General features: G+C 41.6%; 1 protein-coding gene across 3 annotated transcripts in view; it reads right to left on the bottom strand.

Moving 5' to 3' along the window:
* SLCO4A1 (solute carrier organic anion transporter family member 4A1) overlaps positions 1–21,481 on the bottom strand; it is a 64,466-nt gene that overhangs the window by 7,412 nt on the left and 35,573 nt on the right. For all 3 annotated transcript variants that reach the window (XM_056548551.1, XM_056548553.1, XM_056548554.1), the window contains exons 6-11: positions 13,871–14,025; positions 6,324–6,519; positions 3,693–3,858; positions 3,089–3,261; positions 1,292–1,356; positions 141–289 (exon numbers count right to left, since the gene is read on the bottom strand). In XM_056548551.1, coding sequence (XP_056404526.1) covers positions 141–289; positions 1,292–1,356; positions 3,089–3,261; positions 3,693–3,858; positions 6,324–6,519; positions 13,871–14,025 — 904 coding nt within the window. The remainder of the gene's footprint in view (positions 1–140; positions 290–1,291; positions 1,357–3,088; positions 3,262–3,692; positions 3,859–6,323; positions 6,520–13,870; positions 14,026–21,481) is intronic.

Raw genomic sequence — 21,481 nt, 5'->3', positions numbered from 1 at the left:
CTTATTTTTTGCAGGACTTGTTTTAGGTTTTATTGGTATCGTGTTGGGTTACATACAACTAAGTGCATGCAATGCCTAAGGGGAGAAGCTTTCTTTAAAAAAAAAAAAAAATCCCATCTGGTGCACATAATGGCGCTCACCTTGTAGACAAGACCCGCAATGAGCATATAGTTACTCATAGCTGAATTTTGGTACATGTAGCAAGACCCCCTCTCTCCACTTTGGTTTTGCCAGAGCAGGCACGAAATGTCAATCATGGAGCCAAAGGCAATAGGTCCAGGGATTCCACCTAAGTCAGGAACAGAAAAAGGTTAGGGTTACAGACAGAGCAAGAAGCCTCAGCAAGAAGGAAGCTATGATCCTGTATACGATCCTATGTATAAATACGTTTTTATGTACAGATGCAGCAGAGACAAGTTTGTAATTGACATGACTTATGGATATGATAGTTTATCTACAGTGATGCACAAATAAAACAGAGGAAAAATTCAACTCTACTACATTTACACACATGAAATAGCCACTGAAACTGTAAGTGGTGTAATACAGAGGCATACAGCAGAAGCCCTTATGTAAAGCTTCATTGGATTATGACAGCAGTGCTTGAAAGGGTTGCAATTTTTTGTCACCATCAGCAGTGATTAAAAAAAAAAAAAAAAAAATGCTGTTCAACACTTCTGTATTGCAATGTTTTTTTGATTGGACCACTCCACTAGTACACCTTGCCTCCAGCAATCCCCCAGGGTAGCCAGTAAAAGGCCAGAAGGAACTGCAAACTCTTTACCTTCTATTTAAAAATGACAGAGACCGGCCAACCCATACAAACCAATTTTTACTATAATTAAGTGACAAAATCGAGATATCCCAGAACCGTGTTATATAATCGTACACAAATCACAGTGTTATCCACAACTCTTATAAACATATCCCATATAGGAAATTAAGTATGTCAAGCCTTATACATAAACTTGGTGAGTTTTCTTTATTAGCCAACAATGTATTACAAGATCCAGCCCCTTCTCAGTGCCATCTTGAGAATTTAAAGTTAGATTCACGTTATTAATGTGGCCCCATCCTGCGAGTGAATGTAAATCTCAATACTGACAGGTGGCTCTTTACTAGCAAAGCTAAAGATGGTAATGGTGCATTAAAGTAACCATCTATTTATTACTCAGTGGGAGGCACTTTGCTCCGAGCCCATGGCAGAACAGATAAGACACAGGAAACGTAGATTGGTCTATGATTGGTGTTAGGGAGTCCATTAGTGTAAGTGTTTCTTGTTATTCCATACCTAATGTCCGCACTAATATCCACTGGATCCCGAGTGCAAAGGAACGCTGACTATCTGAGACACACCTAAAAAACAAAAGCATCATGGGAAATACAGGGTTAATAAGTCACATGTCTGTACTATCAATACGGTTGTTCATAAGCCATGTATTTGTTGCAGTGTGTCATTCTTTAAAAGGAGCTTTGCATTTTTTTTTCATTGTATAATGAAAACGTTAGACCCTTTCTAACATACTTTACATCCCAGTTCCTCATTAATTGCAAGAACGCTGCTTGCTGTCAGCAAACAGAAACATTATTCTTTACACCCATAGAATCAAAACACCTGTACAAACTTAAAGGGGCATTCTGGCTTTAAACATCTATAAGTCACGCCCCTTGTCATAGTCATGAATGGAGGGGATGTGGTGTGACGTCACATCCCTGTCTCAGAGAAAGCACCCGGCACAGAATGCCGGGGGCTGCACAGAGATCACGGGGTCCCCAGAGGCGGGACCCCTGCGATCATACATCTTATCCCCTATCCTTTGGATAGGGGAAAAGATGTATAAAGCCGGAAAACCCCTTTAATACTACATAGGGCATATTCACACTACAGAATCTCCGCTCTGCAGTGGATGCTGGCTTAATCAGTTGGCACTAGGACCACTCGGACATGTGCAGTCTTCTTAGACGGCAACGGATATCTGAACAAGGTAATCCATTAGGTGAGACGGGAATTTGAATTTCAGTATTGGAAATTCAGCAGGGTGCACTGTGCAGTCGAATCCCACTGAAGACAAGGGAAGACTGCTTCATCAGAATCTCCACTCGGAAATTCCATAGTATGAATATGCCCTTACAGCCAGGAGTTACAACTGTCCTGTTTTCCAGTGCACAGATGTAATATCCTAGTAAGACAAGTCAAGTGACCATGTCTGTCACTATCCCCAAATGTTTCGTCAATATGGACGTCGTAGCAGCACTCTTGCAAGGACAAAATATCGGAAGAGGCATACCATCAAAATGCAGTTTCCGCTTTAAATGAAGCTATGGCAGTGATAATGCAGCTCTGGTCTGACAGCAGCATCCCAGTGATAGCAGTAGTCACATGACCACTAAGACTCAGGAAGCATACAGCAGTGCCACACCCTGCATTATACAGCACTTATGGCAAATAGAGTGGATAAGTAGTTAGTAATTGAATGCAAGTGCATTAGAGTTTTTTCCATACATTGGTCTATAAGGAATATGTGAAGCTCTAAAACATGCATGATCATACAATCTACTATTCCCAGCTCACCCATAAGTAGCACTACAGCCAAATGGCAAAGATAAGTGGCTGGTAAGCATGACTGATGCCACTCATCTCCCAGAAAACTAAAGATTTCAATGAATTCACAAAAGCCAGCCAGTTTCCACTTGTTTTTTTTTCTGGCAGTTTTTGGAATACTGCCACTGCAGTTTTTGAGCCAAAGCCAGAAGTGTATTCAAAAGGAACAAGACATATTAAGGAAGGACTTACACTTCTCCTCCCTTATGGATCCACTTCTGACTTTGGCTCAAAAACTGCAGTGGCAGTATTCCAAAAACTGCCAGAAAAAAAACCAAGTGGAAACTTAGCCTTATGGGAGATGTCAGGGGACACAGTAAGATTGCATTCTTCCAGTGATCTCCAACCTGTAGCTCTCTGCTGCTGCAAAACTCCCAGCATGCATACAGCTGTCAGGGCAAGCTGGGAGTTGTAGTTCTGCAACAACTGGAGAGCTGCAGGTTGGATACCACTGCATTAATATCTTGTGAACGGTAATGAGGATACCTTAGTGTTGCAGTCAATGCAGGAATACTGCACAGGAATGTAAACAATATGACAGTGAAGGTGAATACTAAAAACAGAGACATCTTTTGACAGGAAGACGAACATTTTCCCAATATGGCCTGTGCGTCCGACATGGAATTATTTGACACAATGCAGCTGCAGTTTTTGTAAACCTGGAAAAGAAAATACAAGATATATAATATATTAAACATACAGACACATAAAATGTGCACTAAAGTGTTATCGGGCTTTTTACAAAAAAAAACTAAAAAAATAAATAAAAATAAATACAAATGTCTGAACCCACTTTTATCTCAGGATTCCAATTCAGTGACAAAATATTACAATGACCCAGGTTTCCCTTGGCCAGAGATGTCACTGTATAGAAAAAAACAAAACCCAAAAGGATTATTCCAACTTATAGGGGATAAGTATCTGATTGTGTAAGGTCCCAGCAGTCAGACTTATACATCGCCACTCCATTCACTGTCAATACCTGAGTACAGCACTTGGTTATGGATGGCAGCTCCATAGACAATGAAATAAATATCATTTTAATAGACCCTAACACTATCAGTTAGACCAAATCCAGTGCACACAATACCTTGCTACCATTGTTGAGCTCCACGTATGCTCCTGAGCACCCGGCATAGCAGGCAGAGTAGTACATGATTCCATCCGCTCCACAGACAGGACTGTAGTGATCCTGCGCACAGCTGCAGTTGGCATTACATGCAGCAGAGAGGTTGAGGCTGTTCCCTCCATGGACACTGCAGAAAACAGGAACTGGGTATTTACATTTAGACTATTTAGAAATGACACAACCACTAAGTACAAGAATAAAACCAAGCAATATTATGTTACACTAGAGTCTGGAAAGGTTTGATGTCATAGCTGTTGGGGTTATAGAGGATGCAGTGGCATAATTCTGATGCCTAAGGATAGCCCAAAGACCTCTATATCACATTAGAAAATATCTATAGCAGCAAGCTAGGCACATGTCCTGTGGTATCTTTAAAGGTAATCTGTCAGCTGCAGATCATGTTACAACCTGCAGACACTGTTATGTAGCTGTTATGGCAAAAAGACACATGATCCAAAACTTTGATAAATACATTTTTGGTCTGCAGCCAAGTGTCAAAGAAGTCGTACTGAGCCCTAAAGCGCAGTAAGCTGGCATGCCTCCTTGCTCCTCCTCTCTCTGTCCCTGCTTGATTGACAGTCAGGGTTCAGCTTCCAATCAGTGAGGGGAAGGGGGTGAGGAGGCGTGCCCACCTATGGCACTTCAGGGCTCAGTTCCACCTCTTTGACACTTGGCTGAAGATCATAAATGTATTTGTAAGCACAGACAGCACTAGTGAAGGTACTATGTGTCTTACTACCATACTAGCTATATACCAGTATTTGCAGGTCATAACATGATCTGCATGTGACATGTTTCCTTTAATGGCAGCCATATTGTTTGAGAGTGGATGGTGTAAACATCTTCTACACAGTCTAAGGCCAACAGAGACCCTACCATTCATTTTAGGCATTATATGGAGGTATTATCTGAGCCCTAAGGCAGTGTAATTGGGGAATCAACTAGCAATACTGTGTAGGAAATACTCAATATTTGCACCCATTTATTAATGTCCCATTGCTGCAAAACTCAGCATGCCGTTCTGTCTCAGGCAGATATGTAAATGACTACACGTGTAATCTGATTAGACACTGGGTTATGTAATAATAAATCCCCCCACTCTTGGTGAGAGATCGTTGACTGCTAGACATCCTTATAAGACACACTTAAAGACATTTTGTCCAGATACACTTTGAAGGGGATGGAGGGGCATCATTGCCCTAAGAGAAGTAGGATGGTTATTTCAATAAACTGTCATCTAGGCTGCTCTGGCAAAGATGTTTGGTGCAGTAGTTACTTGTGGATATGAACACATGGTGAACAGGCTCTGGATGGTCAAGACAGAGCACCAGTAGAGAGGACTGTTTGATCAAGCAGCTACCAAATTTCCCTTGTCCACCATCCAGATACAGGTGGCACCTTTATTACACACCTTTGCCTGGACCATTTCCAAGTACATAGCAGAAGGAAATTTGGTGCCACTGTGCCCATAGCATGTCCTGCCATTGACAGTCAACCACTGTCACCTTTATTTGCAGTGGCGTCATGAAAAAGAAACCTGGAATGCTACAGACTGGAACCATATCTTCTTTAGCAAACCCAGCTTCTGTTTTTGATCCGACAACGTTAAGGTTTGAGGAGGTCTGTGGTGAGCACTTCAATCCTGCCCTTGCTTAGAAGCAATACATTGGACCAACTGCTGGTGTGGTGATCTGGGGAGCCATAGCATACCAGTCGGCCACCCCTAGTAGTGATATGAGGGATACTGACAGCTCAGCTTGATGTGCAGGACATCTTGTGGCCACAAGTGTTACCTATAATGGCAGGACTTCTCACTGGAATTTTCAGCAGGATAATGCTCACCCACACACAGCAAGGGTTTCCCAGAAATATCTTCGCCAATTTGCAACACTTTTTTGGCCTGCCCAGCCGTCAGATTTATGGCCAAACCAGCATTTATGGTGAGCCAGTATGGCAGCCTAAGAGTGTGTAGAATCTACAAGCCTAGCTACAACATCTGTGGGCAAATGTGCTATAGGATGCCATACAAAACCTGCATGCTTCCATGCCCAACTGTGTTATCTTGTATCCAGTCTAGAGCCCAACATGGTACGTAAGCCTCCTTTCAATTGTGCAGTTTTCCCCAATACACTTATATTTTTGCTCTTATTTTGTAATCACTCACACATATCATTATTACATACACATATATAAAGCTTAATTCAGTTCTGACAACTCCTCCCTGGTGCAATGAGTTTATATGGAAGTACTATGCTGGAACTACATGGTAAGATTATTTGGATACTATATAGAGGTTTAATTTATGCACTGTATAATGGTATTATTGGGGCACTGATTAGCAATATTGTGTAGAAAACATATATAATTGTATGGAGGTTTTATTTATGCATTTTGTGATGGTATTATTTAGGCACTGAATGGAAATATTACGTAAGCACTGTATGGCCATATTTGGGCAGAAACATTTGGGTAAAATAATTTTATGCTTCTGTGTTTAAGTTTGAAGTTAAAAGAACACATGTCTGAACTGTGCTGTGCCGGGCCCTACATTTCATAAATCCAGCCCTGCCTATTTTATATCAATGTCCATACCTGCCAGTGTAGGGTACAGTCACTCCTGCTATAGGCATGTTTGGGCAGCTGATAAGGAATATGAAGATTGACATCAGACTTAGAAGAGTACATAAGACACAGAATCGGATTACTCCTGAGCAGTGAAGTTTGAGTTTATTGACTATAAACCCCCCAAGGAAGGTTCCTCCTCCCCCAGCAGGGACCACCAGATACCCTGTACATGTGAGAAGAGAAGAAAACATTACAATTATGATCAGGAAACAGGAAAATGTCAATGTAAGTAAAACCTTTATTAACCTTTTATTTATTTAATACCAACATATACTACAGCAATGTACAGACTGTGAAGTAATGGTAGTTACTATGCCAAGGTGTCCAATGTATAGACATTCATACAGACTCCATGCAGATGTTGCCCCACTCTGATAACAGCCACACCATGCCAGGACCCAAGGTTTCCAGCAGAACATTGCCCAACATACTGCCTTTGCCAGCTTGTCTTCTTTCCATAGTGCATCCTAGTGCCATCTTTTTCCCAGGTAGTGATGCACATGCCCCTGGCCATCCACATGATATGTAAAGTGAGTCATTAGACCAAGCCACTTTCTTCTATTGCTCCATAGTCCAATTCTGATGCTCATGTGCCTGACCACTGTAGGTGCTTTCAGCGTTGGACAGGGTTCAGCATTGGCGCGAGCAGTGTACCAGCTATGCAGCCTCATAAGCAGCCCTGTGGGCTCCGACACATATCCATCATAGACAGCAGGAACTTCTTCAGCAGTTTGCTATATATACAACAGCTCCTCTGTATGATCAGACTAGTCTTTACTCCCAACACACTTGGGCCTCAATAACCCAGTTGTCCTTTCTTGCAGCACTTTTGATAAATACTAACCACTACATTCTGGGGAAACCCCACAAGACCTGCTGTTCTGGAAAAGATCTGACCTAGTTCTCAACAGATCACAATCTGCCGCTTGTCACAGTTGCTTAGATCCTTATGTGCACAGCAGTGTGAATCTCTCTGCAGCTCATTTTCAAACAATGGCAAGTATAATAGAGGTAGATAGATAAATAGATATGAGATAGATCACCTTCCTTCTAGAGAATCTCTTATATTAAGGTAAATATTCATGTGATTTCTTAGAAAAGCAGTTCCCAACCTGTGGTAGGTGTACCCCCCAGGGGTACGTGGCAGCTCTCCTGGGGGTACGCGTAAAACATTAAGCAGCTCCAGCCGGTTTGGCGCAGCCAGAGGAATCTAAGTGGCTATTTAAGGAGATTGGACTATATGAGGGGGGTGGCTGTATGAGAGGATTGGGCTATATGAGGGGGGATGGCTATATGAGGGGATCGGGCTATTTGAGGGGAATGGCTATATGAAATGAGGGGGAATGGCTATATGAAGGGGGAGTGGGCTATATAAGGGGATTGGGCTATATGAGGGAGGACAACTATATCAGAAGATTAGGCTATATGGGGGGGGGGCCCTATATGAGGGGACCGGGCTATATGAGTGGAATGGGCTACATGAGGGGATCAGGCTATATGAGGGTATGGCTATATGAAATGAGGGAGAATGGCTAAATGAGGGGTACTGGCTAGATGAGGGGGGATTGGGCTCCATAAGGGGGCACAGCTATATTAGGGGATTGTGTTTTATGATTGGGGGTAGGACTATATCAGGGGATTGGGCTATATGAGGGGATTGGGCTATTTGAGGAAGGACAGTTATATGAAATTCATACAGCCATTCCCCTCATATTGCCATCTCCCCTCTTATAGCCCAATACCCTCATATAGACTTTCCCCTCATATAGTTAAATACCTTCGTATAGGCCAATCCCCTCCATGTTAACTGTTATGAAATGGGGAGGAATAAACAGCTCCCCATTTCATGTACCTGGCCTGCATAAGCCAAATCAATATATATCACAATCCGCAATTATCGCAATTTAATTGTGATTATATTGTGCAGACCTAGTGTGCATGCACATTTCCATTTGGTATTATACTCCAGAGCTCACTATTCTGATATTCTGTGTACATAACAGCACCTATATTAATTACAAACATGTCACTAATATAGAAGGTACAATTTTTGGAAATGGGCTGCAAAGAGGTACTTGGGCAAAAAAAAGGTTAGGATCCACTGTCTTAGAAGATTAGATTTCCTATGGAGAATAGACTGTAAGACTGAGCTGCTTAGTCACATAAAGAGCCCATTGTTCCTTACACAGAGCCGTACACAGTGTCAGGATACTCACTCTGCTACATCCTTTGTAGTATAAACCTCACTTTGCTTTCCACCTCAGTGTCTTTCCGTCCAACTTTTCCCCGACACAATAAACCAAACAGACAACTTACTAAATAACTTGCCCGAAACATAGTCCTGACCGGCGGGGAATAGAAAGCCGGGGGAAGCTGGAATTATAGCATCTGTAAGGCACTCTGGGAGGCCATGAGGTAGACGCAGTTGACATCTATTTAATTTGTTATAGTGAATCTTCATCTTTTAACAATTGCTTATTAACATATCATAATAATTTTTATAGTGGGGGAAACTATTCTGCAACTCTTTATACAGCCATAGACTTATACACTAGAAATCTGGTTCTCTGCATATGACACTCGGATAAACTTAAGAGCCTAACGTATATGAATTTAATGAGTTCAATGCATGAAAATATACACTACTTCACTCTACCCTACTATGCTCCCCTCTGCAGTCAGAATATCATTTAATTCTATGGCTTTGCAGTGGATTTTGAACTCTAAGGGTGCGTTCCCACCTGGCGTATACGCAGCGTATTTCACGCTGTGCAAAATTTATGGCAGCAGCGGGAAATACGCTGCTTATTCCTTGCTCACTATACACACAGGGCTTTCCGGCGGCAGCGCTATGTGTTTAGTGAGCTTTGGAGGCGGGGCCGTGTGCCGACGTGACTGTGATGCGCGACTCCGCCTCCAAAACTCACTGCACGCATAGGGCTGCTGCTGCTGGAAAGCCCTGTGTGTATAGTGATCAAGGAATACGCAGCGTATTTCCCGCTGCTGCCATAAATTTTGTGCAGCGTGAAATCCGCTGCGTAAACGCCAGGTGGGAACGCACCCTAAGGCTGACATTTATCATTGTCTTTAGACTGTTTTTTGTGTCTAGAAAAGGTTCCAAAAATCTGTGTTTATTTGCGCCTTTTGATTTATACATTTCTGCTGATTTTGAGTTGCAATCCACTGATTTTGACAATACACATGATATGGAAGGATTTTGTGAACAGCACCTTTTTGTGAAAAGGCGCAAAAAAGGCGCAAAGCCACTGAAAAGTCTCTAAACTACACCAGCCGGACTTAGCTTAGCTTTTCGGTGTATGTGAAGAGAGAAATTTCATAAAATGTGACCTGCACAAAATGTATCACATGCTCTGTGACCATTTAATAAATTTGGTGCTCCTACACATTATCAACACACACAAAAAGGTGTAGAGAAATGCTTCACTTACACCTACAATGATAGAAGGTACAATTTCTATCATGGTGTATCAGAAAAAAGATACAGAGATCCAATCCTTGTAAGAATATAATATGAAATGGTTCAACACAGAATTCTGGGCCTAGGAAAAAGTAACAAAATGGCACCAGGGGTGTGAAAAAATAAATAAATAAATAAATAAAAACTTGTCCAAGGGACTAAAGCGGAACACAATCTACTTGTCCCTCAAGAAAATCCACTTGTCCTGGTAGATAAAATAATTTCAACCAAAATTGTACGTAAATAAGGTCTTATTAGTTTCTGCACTTTTGTTTTTTTCCTTCTCGTCCTATAATAGCCATAACTCTTATTTTTCCATTTACAGACCCATATGAGGCTTCTTTTTTGCGGGGCAAAAAAAATGCAAATGTTGGGGTTTTCTTTTTTCATCATTCACCTTGTGGTCAAACTTACATATTATTTTGATACATTAGCTCAGCCTGATTACACCAATACCAAATTTGTTTAGTTTCCGTCATGTTTTATTAATAATAATAATAATAATAATAATAATTATTATTATTATTTTTTTTTTTATTCCTGACCCCTATAACATTTATACTGGGCTGTATGAGGGCTCATTTTTTGATCCGTAATATGTTGTTTGTATCACTACCATTTTGGTATTGATTGGACTTCTTGAACAATTTTTTACTAAATTTTTTCTGGGATATGATGTTATAAACATAAAAAACCCAATTCTGCGACTTGTTAACGCCATTTACCGTATGGGATATAAAATGTTATTCTTTAATAGTTCAGACAATTACCAACTATGTTTATTTTTATCATGTTTACATATTTTTATATGGAAAAGGGGAGTGATATGAACTTTTAATATGGAAGAGGTGTTTTTAAACTTTTATTAAACTTTCTTTTTTTAAATATACTTTTTTTTAGGAGGAATCATTTAGATTCCTCATACAGATCAATGCAGTTCTATTGAACTCCATTGATCTGTGTTCATTTGGTTGAGCCTGCTCAAGGCAGGCTCAATCAAATGCAGATCTATGGAGGCAGCCATGAATGCAGAGATAAGCCCTCCGACTACTTCTACAGGCGATCGTACTGTGGGGGGATCCACTCCGCTAGACCACCATGGATGATTAAAAGATCCCTTTAGACACCACTGTCAACTTTGACAGCGGTGATCTAAAGGGTTAATAGCCGGCCGCATGCTGGGCTATTAGCGGCGGTCCCTAGCTACTAAAATCAGCCGAGGTCCGTCGAGTATGAAGCGGGCTCGAGTCAGCAGCCCGCTCCATACACCCTGAGCGCCGATGTGAGGTGAAGACTTGCATCCCATGCAAGTCTGCATCCGCTCCTGCACCTTACACCGGCATTATATATATAAAAAAAAAGGGGGAAGTTGGTCCGGCTCTGCTTGCCCGAAACAGGGCTAAAGCTATGATAAATTCACCTGCCTGGCGCCCGGAGCTACATGTCCCGGGCGTCGGGCAATAGGATTTCCACATCCCTGGGTACTGAAACCTGTGGTAGGGTCCCTAGGTTTGTCACCTGAAATGCAAACCTCATCGGTCTGATACATACGCCTAGAGGGGGACCCCAAGGCTAAATCATAGAGGGTGGCTTAAACCCATGACATTTTGGCATATAAACATTGTATATCACAACTTAGTGTACAACATTTTTGCATTCTACTGTTAGGGAAACCCTACATGCGGTTCACCCCTCTACATATGGAATACATATTTTGGAGTTCTGCCAGACCAGCAGGAGTCCAGTCTGTGCAAGAGATGGGCTGAAATGTGCTCTGGACAAGTAGGAAGACACCTAGTGGCAGCTTTTTTAAACATAAATAAAACATAGAAAACTTCATTTTTTTAAGTTAGGGACCCAGGGCGTACCTGTATATCCTGGGCCCTTTTAACGGGGTTTAAAGCGTTCTCACGAGCGGAGAACACTTCAAACCCTGTGGGTCTCTGACTGCAGCCAGGACCCAGGGTTAATGCCAGACACCGCTGGTCAGCACGATGCCTGGCATTAACCCTTTAGACGTCGCAATGAAATTTGATTGCGGCATCTAAAATGAAAGTGCAACTATCCCTGCAAAATCGCGATTTCCCGATCAGCTTACTGGACGACGGTAGGGTGCCCACCTACATCTGTTTAGCGATCTGCTTCTCCAAGCCTCCTAAGCAGGCTAGAGCAGCAGAGCGCTGAGAACAGTGATCAATGCTATGCTATGGTATATATGGTATAGCCCTCTATGGGGGGGGGGGGGCTAAAAAAGAAGTGTAAAAAAAAGCTTAACAAGTGAAATAACCCCTTCCCATATTAAAAGATTAAAAGTTTAAATCACTCCCTTTCCTATTTTTTAAAATAAAGTAATGTGATAAAGAATAATCATGTGGTAACGCCACGTGCGTAAATGTCCGAACTATTAAAATATAAGGTTAGCTAAACCGCACGGTCGATGGCGTACACGTAAAAAAAAAATACCAAAGCCAAAAATTTAAAATTTTTTGTCACTTTATATACCATAAACATATTAATAAAAAGCGATCAAAAAGTCCCATCAAAACAAAAATGGAACCGATAAAACCTATAGACCATGGCACAAAAAATTTGCCCTCATATAGCCCAGTATGAAGAAAAATAAAAAGGTTATAAGGGTCAGAAGATGACAATTTTAAACATACTAATTTTGGTGCATGTAGTTATCATTTTTTTTAAAGTAGTAAAATAAATGAAACCTACATAAATTGGGTATCCTTGTAACCGTATGGACCTATAGAATAAAGATAAACCGAAAAGCGCACTGCGTCAAAACAGAAGCCCTAAAATTTGCAAAATGGTGTTGTTTTTTTCAATTCACCCCACAAATAATTTTTTTTGTTTCCCTGCAGATTGTTATAAAATAAATAATGCCATTACAAAGCACTATTGGTGATGCAAAAAACAGGAGCAAAATTGAACGCATTATGATTTTTAGAAGGTGAGGAGGTAAAAACTAAAGTGCAAAAACGATGATTTTTTGAGTTCTTAAAGGGGTACTCCAGTGGAAAACTTTTTTTTTAAATCAACTGGAGACAGTTCTTAAAATGGACAGAGATGTCAGCAGAGAGCACTGTGCTCGGGATGTCAGCAGAGAGCTCTGTGTTCCAAAAAGAAAATAATTTCCTCTGTAGTATTCAGCAGCTAATAAGTACTGGAATGATTAAGATTTTTTAATAGAAGTAATTTACAAATCTGTTTAACTTTCTGGCACCAGTTGATTTAAAAAAAAAAAGTTTTCCACCAGAGTACCCCTTTAAGGTGAAAATGGGCTGAGTCCTTAAGGGGTTAAGGGGTTTAACAAAGTACATTAGAAATATTTTTTATTTACAATAAGGAGTGCAATAGCAAAATACATTTTTATGACAGTGCCCATTTAAGAGATATGTTCTTCAGATTCATTTTGTAACATGACTGACGAAGGGACCCAAGCGGTCTTTAACGCTTGCAATCTAAATCCTCTAAGTTAGCCAATAAAGGTATCATCACTACTCCATGTGTCTCCTATATTTCTAATGCTAACATGGTACAAACTCTCATCTGTAATGAAACTCCACACCCAAAGCCAAAGGATTCATAAGAAATGTAGGCTGCATTACAGAACCCACAACATTGGCTCCATTTTGGTTTACAAATGCACAATTTCATGCCTCATCAGCCTATGCTGCACTACATGAGCAAAAAAAACTAAAACATTTATTGAGTGTTTTCTTTAAAGTGATGGAATATTCTAGCAAAGGGGAAAAAACCCTTTAAAATAGATGAACAAGACTATTCAGCTACAAAGCATTGTCTATTCATTTCCGGATTAGCTCCTCTGCAGACTTATTTCCATCCACAGGTTAGTTTCCACTGCTGCGCATAATATGTGGTTTCAGCTTTCAGAATATGTCATATCTTAAGAAGAAAAACCACAGCAAAATGTACATTTCTGACTATAGTTTGTCACACCATCCCTAGCATACATAGCTCTATGGTAAAGAAACCGAGCAGAAAATAAGATGAGCCCCCTACTTACCAAAAAATGTAGCAGCTTCCGACGCACTCAAACTAAACTGCGATTCTAGAAACTTTGGCCCAAATGTTGACACTCCTGTGATGAGAGTGGCTTCTGTTGCTCCAGCGAAGCACAGGAAAATAAACGTTGGGTTCTTTAGAAGCATCAACACTGACCTATGGGGAAAAACATTTAAGAGAGTACATTTAGAGGGGTTCCATGTGTGCTCCTGCCAAAGCAAGCAATGTTCTTATCTAAGCTGATGGACCATTCATATGTCCCTTCAGTTTATGTTCATAGACAGCAACAAAGACCAGGATCTCTTCAGATCGATGCCCACTTTGCCTGGGGGAACTCTACCTTAGCTAACCCCTAAGGCTAAGTCCTTCAGAGGCTAAAAAAAACCTGTCCTGATTGATATCTAAGGGTGTCAGAACACATGGGGGGTAGGCATCATGAGCGCTTTTATTCTTACTCATGAAAATGGCAAATAATCGCACAATTTTTGCGCTAGCTGCAGATGTTGTGCAAATATTTTCTGTTTTCAGAGGCACTTGCTAAAGGGGCATGACCTATCGGAAAGTGGGTGTGGTTGTGGTTTGCAACTTGTGTATGCATAAATTAGCAGTCTTACCTAAGCAACTTTCAGTTTTCACTTTGCATTATTTGCACGTAAGCATAAGACAGTCGCCAACCCCTCAAAAAATTTGCAAACATTTGCACTTTTAAGAAGTCGCGCAAAAAGTTGCAGAGGAGAAGAGGAATCATTCAAAATGGTGTTAAGAAGAAATTTGTTGCTTTTTGCTTATGTGGGCCAAATTTATCAACCCCCACCCTTGATAGTTTGATAAATGACTTGCACGTAAGCAAAACCAAAGCAAAAAAAAAAATCGTAAAAACTCACGTACCAAAGACAACAAGGATAACTGTCCCCCAATATGACTTGTTATCACTGAAACGTCAGTGATTTGAAACATTCTTGTCTACATTCACTGGCTAAAAACCTGTTCCGGCTGTGTCCACGTGATACACAACAGGGGTGTGGAAATAAAAAAAATAAAAAACTACTTGTCCAAGGGACTAAAGTCAACACAATAAACTTGTCCCTCAAGAAAATCCACTGGTAGATAAAATAATTTCAACCAAAAAAGTACATAAATAAGGTCTTTATTAGTTTCTACACTTTAGTTTTTTCTTCCTCGTCCTATAATAGCCATAACTCTTATTTTTCCATCTACAGACTCATATGAGGCTTGTTTTTTGCGGGGCCAAGTATAATTTGTAATGACACCTTTCATTTTTCCATTACTTATGCTCTGAAACAAAAAAAATTATTTGTGAGGTGAAATTGAAAATATTTCTGATCAGAAGTTCTGCAGCGCCCGCGGCCCACTGGCTTTCAGCGCTTGCAGGGGGAGGTGACAGCTTCCGTTCTCCGTCCTGAACCCGCGGCTCACAACTCATTCATTTCCAGCTCCGCGGCTCACAGGAGGAAAAGGAGATCAGCGCCTGCGGGTAACATGATTAGTCCCCCGATGTGGGGACAGCGCGGTGTGGGGGGGGGGGGGGGGTTAGGGAGGAAAAGCAGGACAGCGCCCGCGGGTCATATATGATTAGTTCCCCAGCGCACTGTGGCTGATTATTCATTCGAGGGGGGGGGGGTGAGTATGGTGGTAGGGGGGAAATGAGTGGAAAAAAAATACCAACAACTACCGTGGAACCGCCATGACTTTGAAAAATACAGTGATACACATTTTTGGTCATACCGCCCAGCACTAATTTTGATACTTAAGGTCTGCCTGATTACACCAATACCAAATTTGTTTAGTTTACATCATGTTTTAATAATTTTTTTTTTTAAACTTTTTAATAAAAAAAAATATTCCTGATCCCTATAACATTTTTTTCCCGCCCGTATACTGGGCTGTATGAGGGCTCATTTTTGGGGCTGTTATACGCTGTTTCTATCGGTACCATTTTGGTATTGATCAGACTTTTTTTTATTTCTGGGATATGATGTTATAAACCTAAAAAAATGCAATTATGTGGTTTGGTATTTTTTTCTTCACGTTAACGCCAATTACCGTATGGATATAAAATTAAATTTTTTAACAGTTGGGACAATTGCACATGCGCCAATACCAAATATGTTTATTTTTATTATGTTTACATATTTTTATAAGGAAAAGGGGGGTGTTATGAACTTTTAATATGGAAGGGGTTAATGGGCGTTTTAAAACTTTTTTTAAACTTTCTTTTTTTAAATACACTTTTTTAGGAGGAATCATTTAGATTCCTCATACAGATCAATGCAGTTCTATTGAACTCCATTGATCTGTGTTCAATTGCAGATCTATGGGGGCAGCCATGAATGCAGAGGTAAGCCGATCACGCTGCTGGGGGGCAATCCACCCCGCTAGACCACCAGGGATGGTTAAAAGATCCCTTTAGACACTGCTGTAACCTTTGACAGCGGTGATCTAAAGAGTTAATAGCCGGCCGCGGCGAGCGCTGCATGCTGGGTTACTAGCGGCGGGCCCTGACTACTGAAATCAGCCGGGGGCCGCTGAGTATGCAGCGGGCTGAAGTCAGGAGCTCCCTCCATACACCCTGTGCGCCGCTGTGAGGTGCAGACTTGCATCCCATGCAAGTCTGCATACGCTCCCGCACCTCCCGCCGGCATTATAAAAAAATAAGGGGGGGGGGAGGGGGGAGTCTTTCCAGTCCTGCTTGCCCGATACAGGGCTAAATCTATGAAAAACTCACCTGCCCAGCGCCCAGAACTACTTGTCCCGGGCGTCGGGCGATAGGATTTCCACATCCCTGCACAAGAATGGATGGTTACAGTGTATCAGGGCAGATGAACATGATGAGGACAGGTATTCAGTAAACTACCAATAAATCCCTTTATTGACAGTAATCAGATGTCATGAACACGGAGAATAACTGTATGAAATAATATTATCATAATATTTGCAGAGCTTTTTGTTATGCAACAAGTAAGTCTTATTTACTTATGACCAGAAAACTTTAAGCTGCTTATAGTGATTAGATTTTTCTCAGCAGCTCTTGCAAATATTTACAGGATTCATCAACAATCTGGTCAATGGGCAGTGGGAACATGGATTACACACATACTTGTCCAATACTTTTTTTTTTAAGTAGCTACAAACAATGCAGTTCAGAAAGTTTTCAGCCACGTTCATCATCATTTTGGCCTCAATACTCCATAATGACAAAGTAATAACAGAATGTTAGAAATCTTTACTAATTCACAGTATTGAAAAGGAAAAACTAAAATCTTGCAGTGACTTTTAAAGGGGTTATCCCCCCATAAGGTGATTTTAGGACGTACATGGCAGACAGTAATGGACATGTTTAGGAAGGATCTGCGCTTGTCTTGGGGCTTAATGGCTATGTCATGAGATTACCATAACACTGTGGCTAGCTTTTTGTGAACTTGTATTTCCTGTTTGACTTATGTTTTTTTTACTACAAATCCCACAATGCCATTTTCCTCCCTCCCACACATCAGCCACCCCACCCATTGAAACATAAATGAGCTGCAGACCTGTGGTTTTCAATCAGGGTGCCTACAGCTGTTGCATTAGTTGCAGATTGATCCCTCCACCCATTGAAGCAGACAGGCTCCCTGTCATCTCATGACTAGTGAGTCAGGTCTCGGCCGCATTGCAAGCTGGGAAAAATCCGAGACAACAGTCATTTTGTATGCTGATCAAAATAAATAGTGGGGTGAAAATCACATAAGAATTGTGAGAAAACTGTCACACACAGGTACAGACACTATATTATGAACTACACTAACTTTACAGCCCCTGTAGCATAGTCAAATAAAAAAAAAAATCCTGGAAAACCCCTTTAAGTATTCAGACCTTTTACTCAGGACTTAGTTTAAGCCCCTTTAGTAGTCATTGCAGTCTTCAGTCTTCTTGGATATGATCCCACAAGGGTTACACACCAGGATTTGGGGATTTTCTGCCATTCTTCTCTGCAGATCCTCTCAAGCTCCATCAGGTTGGATGGAGACCATCAGTGGAAGCCATTTTCAGGTCTCTACAGAGATGTTCGGCTGGGACCAAATCAGGGCTCTAGCTGGGTCACTCGAGTTCTCACAGATGATAATGCATATTTGAGCAAAAACAATGCCATGAGGGGGAAAGAACTGTCTGTAGAACTCAGAGATAGAATTGTGCGAAGCTACAGATATGGAGAAGGTAACAAATGCTAATTCTGCTGATCAACATTTCCTCTGCACAGGTTTTACTAAATCTCCCCCAAAGACCCTAAGCACACAGTTAAAAGGGTACTCTGGTGGAAACATTTTTTTTTTTTTTTAAATCAACTGGTGGCAGAAAGTTAGACAGAATTGTAAATTACTCTATTTAAAAATCGTAATCCTTCTAGTACTTATCAACTCTAGTATGCTCCAGAGGAGTTTTTTTTTGAATATCTTTTCTATCTGTCCACAGTGCTCTCTGCTGTCACCTCTGTCCATGCATGGAAGTGTCCAAAGCAGGAGCAAATCCCCATAGCAAACCTCTCCTGTTCTGGATAGTTCCTGACATGGAGAGAGGTGTCAGCAGAGAGCACTGTGGTCAGACAGATAAAAAAATAAAAAATAAAAGACCTTCCTCTATAGTATACAGCAGCTGATAAGTACTGGAAAGATTAAGATTTTTATATAGAAGTAATTTACAAATCTGTTTAACTTTCTGGGACCCGTTGATTTAAAAAAAATAATTTTTCACAGGAGATCCCCTTTAAGACAACACAGGAGTGGCTTAAATGGGCACTGTCAGATACAAACACTTTTTTATGTTGTACATCTTGGCAAAACATTAACCTTTCTAATATACTTCATAAGAGAATTTTATTTCCTTTTTATAGAATTCAATGCTTATAAAATCTTGGCTTTGTCCAAGCTGAAGCACAGGCATGGACAAAGTCCAGTAAGTGTGGGTGGGCTAGCACTCCTCTGTGCTCTCTCCTGTCTGATAGCACTCCTCTGTGCTCCCTCCTGTCTGATAGCACTCCTCTGTGCTCTCTCCTGTCTGATAGCACTCCTCTGTGCTCTCTCCTGTCTGATAATACTCCTCTGTGCTCTCTCCTGTCTGATAGTACTCCTCTGTGCTCTCTCCTGTTTGATAGCACTCCTCTTTGCTCTCTTCTGTCTGATAGGACTCCTCTGTGCTCTCTCCTGTCTGATAGCATTCCTCTGTGCTCTCTACTGTCTGATAGCATTCCTCTGTGCTCTCTCCTGTCTGATAGGATTCCTCTGTGCTCTCTCCTGTAAGATAGCACTTCTTTGTGTTCTCTCCTGTTTGATAGCACTCCTCTGTGCTCTCTTCTGTCTGATAGTACTCTTCTGTGCTCTCTCCTGTCTGATAGTACTCATCTGTGCTCTCTTCTGTCTGATAAGACTCCTCTGTGCTCTCTTCTGTCTGATAGCACTCCTCTTTACTCTCCCCTGTCTGATAGGACTCCTCTGTGCTCTCTCCTGTCTGATAGCACTTCTCTGTGCTCTCTCCTGTCTGATAGCACTCCTCTGTGCTCTCTCCTTTCTGATAGTTCTCTTCTGTGCTCTCTCCTGTCTGATAGTACTCCTCTGTGCTTTCTCCTGTCTGATATTACTCATCTGTGCTCTCTCATGTCTGATAGGATTCCTCTGTGCTCTCTCCTGTAAGATAGCACTTCTTTGTGTTCTCTCCTGTCTGTAAGCACTCCTCTGTGCTCTCCCCTGTCTGATAGTACTCCCATGTGCTCTCTCCTGTCTGATAGTACTCCTCTGTGCTCTCTCCTGTCTGATAGAACTCATCTGTGCTCTCTCATGTCTGATAGGACTCCTCTGTGCTCTCTCCTGTCTGATAATATTCCTCTGTGCTCTCTCCTGTCTGATAGGACTCCTCTGTGCTCTCTACAGAGGAGTGCTAGCCCACCCTCACTTACTGGACTTTGTCCACGCCTGTGCTTCAGCTTGGACAAAGTCATGATTTTATAAGCCACGATTTCTATAAAAAGGAAATAAAATGTTCTCATGAAGCATATTGGAAAGGTTAATATTTTGCCAAGATGTACAATATATAAGAAGTTTTTGTATCTGACAGTGCCCATTCAAGGACAATTCTAAGACTATCCTTGAGTGGCCCAACCAGAGACCTTAGCCAGTACCGTATGTGTGCTTAGCCATACTGGAGTGAATTGGGAGCAGGCTGTGAGTCGGACCTAATGCCGCTGTAATTACCCACTGACCCCTGGTACTGCCCATATGGCACAGGTAGGTTTAATGTTAGGTCCCGTGCCACTTGAGAAACCTTGCAGTTGGTATGCAGGCTCAGGTATGTCCTTCATATAAGAATATACTGGCTAATGTCTCAATTTTAACATCATTTTGAGGGTTAGTCATATGTTACTGTCTACATCTACCACAGTAGTGCACCTAAATTTATGTATTATTCTATATGTTACACATCCACACCTTTCATCTGGTGTAGGATGCCATTGTGGCACTTGTAGTCTGCTGCAGGCATCCCCCATTGTATGCATTTTATGCTGGGGATTGACCTTAGCAACGGACCACAAGCACGGGATCTGCTCTCCCAGCATAAAGGCACAACTGTATTTGGGTTGAGCATTTGAAACCGCGTTTTTTTCTTGTTATTCAAATCTTGTACTTGGAGGTGTATAAACTCCAAATCTAATGCGCCTTAATCACTAATATAGGCAGCATTTTGGTGCACCTGAGAGGCCGGCAACATATCAGCCTTCCTTCCTCCTCCCACTGTATGTGTGCTTAGCCACATTGGAGTGAACTGGAAGCAGGCTGTGAATCGGACCCAATGCCGCTGTAATTGCCCACTGGACCCTGGAATTGCCCATACGGCACAGGTATGTTTAGTGTTAGGTCCCATGCCACTTGAGAAACCTTGGCATTGGTGTGCGGGCTCAGGTATGTCTTCATATAAGGATTTACTGGCTAATGTCTCAATTTTACATCATTTTGAGGGTTAGTCATATGTTACCATCTACATATACCACAGTAGTGCACCTAAATTTATGTATTACTAGCTGAGTACCCGGCATTGCCTGGTATTTCCTTCCTAGCCCTTGTTGGGGAGGAAAATCAACAAAAGAGGAAGCTTCATATCCCATCCTCATATATTGTTATTATATGCCGTCCCCATATCTTAACCTCATATCCCATCCTCATATCCTGACCTCCTGTCCCATCCTCCTATCTCGACCTCATATCCTGTCCTCATATCCCTTCCTCATATCACAAACTCCTATCCTGACCTCATATCCTGTCCTCATATCCAGTCCTCATATCCCATCCTCCTATCTCAACCTCATATCCCGTCCTCCTATCTCGACCTCATATCCCGACCTCATATCCCGTCCTCATACCCTGACCTCATATCCTGTGCTCATAGCCCGACCCCCTATCCTATCTTCCTATCTTGACCTCATACCCTGACCTCATATCCCGTCCTCATATCCCGACCTCATAGCCCGACCCCATATCCCGTCCCCCTATCCCATCCTCCTATCTCGACCTCATATCCCATCCTAATATCTCGACCTCCTATCCCAACCTCCTATCTCAACCTCATA

The sequence above is a fragment of the Hyla sarda genome, chromosome 12 (assembly GCF_029499605.1).
Source record: "Hyla sarda isolate aHylSar1 chromosome 12, aHylSar1.hap1, whole genome shotgun sequence".
Taxonomy (NCBI): Eukaryota; Metazoa; Chordata; class Amphibia; order Anura; family Hylidae; genus Hyla; species Hyla sarda.
Note: the sequence above shows the minus strand (reverse complement) of the source record. Positions and strands in the feature narration are given on the sequence as shown.